General features: G+C 37.8%; 1 protein-coding gene across 1 annotated transcript; it reads right to left on the minus strand.

The window, feature by feature from the left end:
• Positions 1-2,177: 2,177 nt before the first annotated feature.
• Positions 2,178-3,969, minus strand: LOC113770050 (anthocyanidin 3-O-glucosyltransferase 2-like). The gene has a single exon (XM_027314398.1). It carries the CDS (start codon positions 3,956-3,958, stop codon positions 2,525-2,527), a length of 1,434 nt encoding a protein of 477 aa, XP_027170199.1. The 5' UTR covers positions 3,959-3,969; the 3' UTR covers positions 2,178-2,524.
• Between the last annotated feature and the right edge of the window lie 838 nt (positions 3,970-4,807).

Raw genomic sequence — 4,807 nt, forward strand, 5'->3', positions numbered from 1 at the left:
AGTGCTTTTTCATATGATTTAGTGCTTTTTCACACAAGCCGTTGGTAAGTTTGTTGAAACCAAAATTGGATGAGGACAATAAGAAAAATCTTACAAAACAACATAAAAAATTAACACAAAACCCACCTTAATGTAATTCAACCATGTACTGTATAGGTAGTCAATGCTTGCTCAGTGGTGGGAATGAATATGTGGCCAAGGTTATTTTTGCTGTCGTAACTCCGAGCCTTGTCTCTTTCACGATTCTTTGGAATTGGAAGTGTTCTTTCTGGTAGAAAGGGGAAGGCAATTTGAATTAGATTACCAAATTTTCATGGGAATGACAATTCGTTTATAGAAAAAATCATTTCATTTAACAAATTTACACTACAGCAGAAAATACATTAAATAAATATGATACGAAACATAAAAATCTGAAATCAATAGATACAACAAATCTAAAAAATCAATATAAACAAAAATAACAATTATACTCCTATATATCTTCCATCCGGATAAATCACTATAGTCCAATATATCTGTGCATGTCTGGTGACAGTCAAATTTGATTTAAACTAGTTCAAGTTCAAAGAGATATTTATATCTGACAATAATAGAGAAATTGCAGATATGAGAAACCAAATTCTAGATCTACAAAATCTCAAATTTCACAAAAAATATAAAAACTAAAAAAAACTCTTACAAGGAAAAACTTGAAAGAGAATAAAACTGTCGTTAGTATAATTTAGAAGAGAAGAAACTCTCACTAGAAGATCTTAAGAGAGAAAAATCTTTCACTAGAAAATCCTTTGCGAGAATTTATTCAAATAAGAGAAACTAAAAACTAGAGAGAGAGCTCCCTACCATGAAAAAAGACCAGATTTGGTCTCTCTCCCACAGGAATAATGAAGAAGATTTTATCTAGAAGAGTCCTAAAGAGAAAGGAGAAAAGAGTTTTAGAGAGAAGGTGGAGTTAAAATTTTTTATGGGAATTACAATTTGAACTTAATTACTTCCACAGCCATCCTTCAAATGTTGAGAGGTATCAACGGGTAGGGAACATGCTAAAAATTCCATTCCCAAATAATTTACTCACTTAGGTAAGACTTTTACTAAATCCTATCAATCAAACTTGGGGCGGTCATGTCAAGTATGAATCCAGAGATACCTCTGATTTTCGAGGCAATTTCTCGGACATGAGGTTTCTGGAACTCTGTTAGTTGATTCACGAAAAGCCCTCTATTTGATGACCAGTTGTCGGTGTTTTCCAGTGTTGAAGGTGGAGGCGTTCGACATTACAGCCGTCATTGGAGGTCTGGATTTTGTTAGTGCCTTGGGGGTCAACAGGCACCTTCATGACCAGAACTGAGATTGATGGTTGCTTGTTTTTCTCAAGTACGAGTTTGGCCAATTTGTATAGATTGTGTCAAATGACCAATTAAAGGTGGGACAACGACCATTTGCTCCATTGCAGAGTTAAAGAAAAGGCCTAAACGCAGCTTTCTTGGATGCGCTCAATAACGGCTTGAGCAAGCATTCTTTATTAAGGACAAAGAAGACAAAGAAGATCAGAAGTAGACAACTTGAAAGTGAAACAGATCATCCTTTTTTATGGAATTGCAAATCGAACTCGATACCACCTCATCAGAAAATTGCCCAATATTGGGAAGTAACCAAATGTCAGCAATTAATAAAATTTTGCTTGCAGATTATTGCCATTGTGATTTTGTCCTACTGATATGGACCATCAGATGAACCTGAGGTTTAAACATGTTAACTATATAATAACTGAAGTAATGAGCCAGTAAACTTTTTAAGAGTAAAATCTTTTGGTTTTAAACACTTCTTTTTTGATTTTTTGGTTTTAAACACTTCTGTTTATCAAGTTGGTGTCATGTCTTTCTATTAGTCTGAGTTCGAATTTCTCCTGGGACATCTATCTGTCGCATAGGACTTGTTTAGTGTATCTTACTCCTCAGTGTGGTTAGCGAGCTATTACATGGAGCAGGGTTTATTCAGTGTGCACTCTCGGGTAGCAGCTGCAGTTCCCTTGTCAACAAAAAAAAAAAAAAAACTGTTTATCATATTTTAAACTAAATAAGGATTGGTCCAAATGTAAAAAACTTAGAATCAGGCACAATCGAATACAAATGTACTTACAATGCATGTATGCTCTCAACAAGAAGAGGGTTTGACAAATAAATGTCTTGTGATGGATCAAAGATAGCCAAATTAATACATTCTTGGTGGTAGCCAAGTTTTCTTCTGCGTGAGGAACAAACCATAAATCCGAGTCATTGTAGTACACACAAATTTTTAGATTGCTCTAAGTAGGGTTAGTTCCATTGTTGTACACACAAAATTTCTGATCCTACCAAGGGAAAAAAAAAAAAAAGCGAAGCCTTTGGATATGCCTCTAAAATTCGATGACGTTGCTCTGGACTCCAGTTGATTCCCACCTGAAGCATTTGACAGACCGCATTTGGCACGCCTTCAAGCTCCTTGACATCAACCTTGGCGTTTACTCTTTGACTATACCACGCTTTCATCTCCCACGGTGGGAGCCGCTGCAAATGGTCTTCACGAGATTCTCAAAGCACAAATGAGATGATCCACCATCCTGCACAGCCGCCCTGCTTTTCTCACTGATTTCTTTGACCCTTTTCCTCACTTCATTCTTACCGTCCAAGACTTCCCTCACTCCTTTCTCAATTTGCTCTGCTCTCACCAGTTCTTGATGCTCCTTTGCTTCATTGTAATCCAGGCTAATCTCCACAGCTATTCCCAACTCTTTTACCAGATGGAATGCATTCAACTGTTGCTCTGCAGCCAAAGGCCACGTCGCAATTGGCACGCCGCACCAAATACTCTCCAATATAGAATTCCACCCGCAATGTGACACAAATCCTCCCACAGCAGAGTGTGACAATACAGCCAATTGTGGCACCCAACCAATAACTTTTCCAATGAAAGCCGTTCGATCCAAGAACCCTTTGGGCAGAACAAGTTCAAGATTCTCATACTCCCTAGGAAACCCTCCTTTCTCTGCTGGGGGCCGCCTCAGAACCCAGTGGAACCTATGTCCGCTGTGCTCCAACCCACTGGCAATCTCTTTCACTTGATCTAAATCAAAACTTCCCAAACTTCCAAAGCTGACAAGCACCACTGAATTCGGTGGCTGATTATCTAGCCATTCAATTATTTCTGAATGGCTTTTAATCTTTGTTTCAGACCTGTTTAGAACAGGCCCAATGGGATAAATTCGTGGAAGTCCTGTCTTGCCATAAGCTGAATCTTTCACGAAAGAATCGAGAGCAAAATCTTCAAGCTCGGAAAATGTGTTCATAATCAATCCCTTGGGCTTTCTCCAGTACTGGATTAACTTGTGCATCCTTGATGACCACAGCAGCTTATCAGTGATGACAGTTGGTAGGACAGTGATCGGAACCGGTTGAACAAAAGAAGGCAGTATCAATTCCTGACTTGTTTTGAGCAGTTCAAATGTATCTTGGTTATGCTCATCCTGGAGGCATTGGACATGTAGCATAAGCCCAAAAGAAGCAGCACTAGACGTGAAAAAGATGTAGCTAGGCAGCCGAAATTCCTCAGCTACATCACTCAAAGTGGAGGTGGGTACGTCAAGTATGAAGCCAGAGAGACCTTTGATTTTCGAGGCAATTTCTCTGACATGAGGTTTCTGGTACTCTACTAGCTGATTTATGAACAACCCTTTATTTGATGACCAGTTATTGGTGTTTACTGGCGTCGGAAGATGGTGGAAGCGGAGGCGCTCGACATTGCAGCCGCTTATGATGTTCTGGACTTTGATGGTGCCTTCAGGATCAACGGGCACCTTCATGACTAGAAATAAAACTGAGAGTTGATTGCTTTTCTCAAGCATGAGCTTGGCTAATTGGACAGATTGTGCCAAATGGCCCATATATGGTGCAGCAATGAACAGTAGCACAGATTTCTCCATTACTAGACTTGTAAACAGGGCTGAATAATCAATAATCAAGAAAAATTATGTGCAATATTTAGTAACTTTGCAGGAGTCTGCATCATCTCAATTATATAGACTAGTGGCAAATAAAAAAATGATAACACAAAAAAGAAAAGAGTAAAAGTAATTGCATTTTGTCACAAATTTTTTCTTTTTGATACGTTTGGTGTAACCAAGATTGAATGAGGACAATAACAAAAATCTTAAAGAACAACATAAAAAATTAATACCATACCTTCATGCAATTCTACTGTGTACTATAGTCTATAGATAGCCAAATGCTTGCCCAATAATTGGAATGAATATGTGGCCAGGATTATTTTTGCTGTCGTGGCTCCTAACCTTGTCTCTTTCGCAATTCTTTGTCTCTAATAGAAAGTGAAAGACAATTTGAATTCGATCACCAAATTTTCTTGGGAATTACAATTTGAATACATATAAAAGTGGAACCGAAGTGGTTAGAATGAAATAAAACTAAAAAATCAAACAAGAAGTCCTCTAGAACGTGAAATGGTATATTTTTTTGTGCTATTGGGCGGTGTAATGGGCTGTTTGAGTCTTATCTGCAAGTGATGTGAGATTGAGACTTGAAATAATGAGAGTGGTAATTTGAGCGCCAACTGATTATATAAAATATGCTATCTTTTTCTTACTCTAAACACAACCAGTACAAAATTGTGTGTATAAACATAAAGATATATCTAGGGATGAGGCATTAGGTTTTTACGAGTCTCTTGTTTGGGGAAGAGATGGATTGAATGATTGGAGAGGAGGGAATATAGGTGAAAAGTCCTGAAAATTATCTATCGGGAATCTTTCATTAAT

Source organism: Coffea eugenioides, chromosome 5 (assembly GCF_003713205.1).
Source record: "Coffea eugenioides isolate CCC68of chromosome 5, Ceug_1.0, whole genome shotgun sequence".
Taxonomy (NCBI): domain Eukaryota; kingdom Viridiplantae; phylum Streptophyta; class Magnoliopsida; order Gentianales; family Rubiaceae; genus Coffea; species Coffea eugenioides.

Coding starts and splice junctions, on each gene's coding strand:
- LOC113770050 (XM_027314398.1), bottom strand. CDS start 3,958: ATGGAGAAATCTGTGCTACTGTTCATTGCTGCACCATATATGGGCCAT.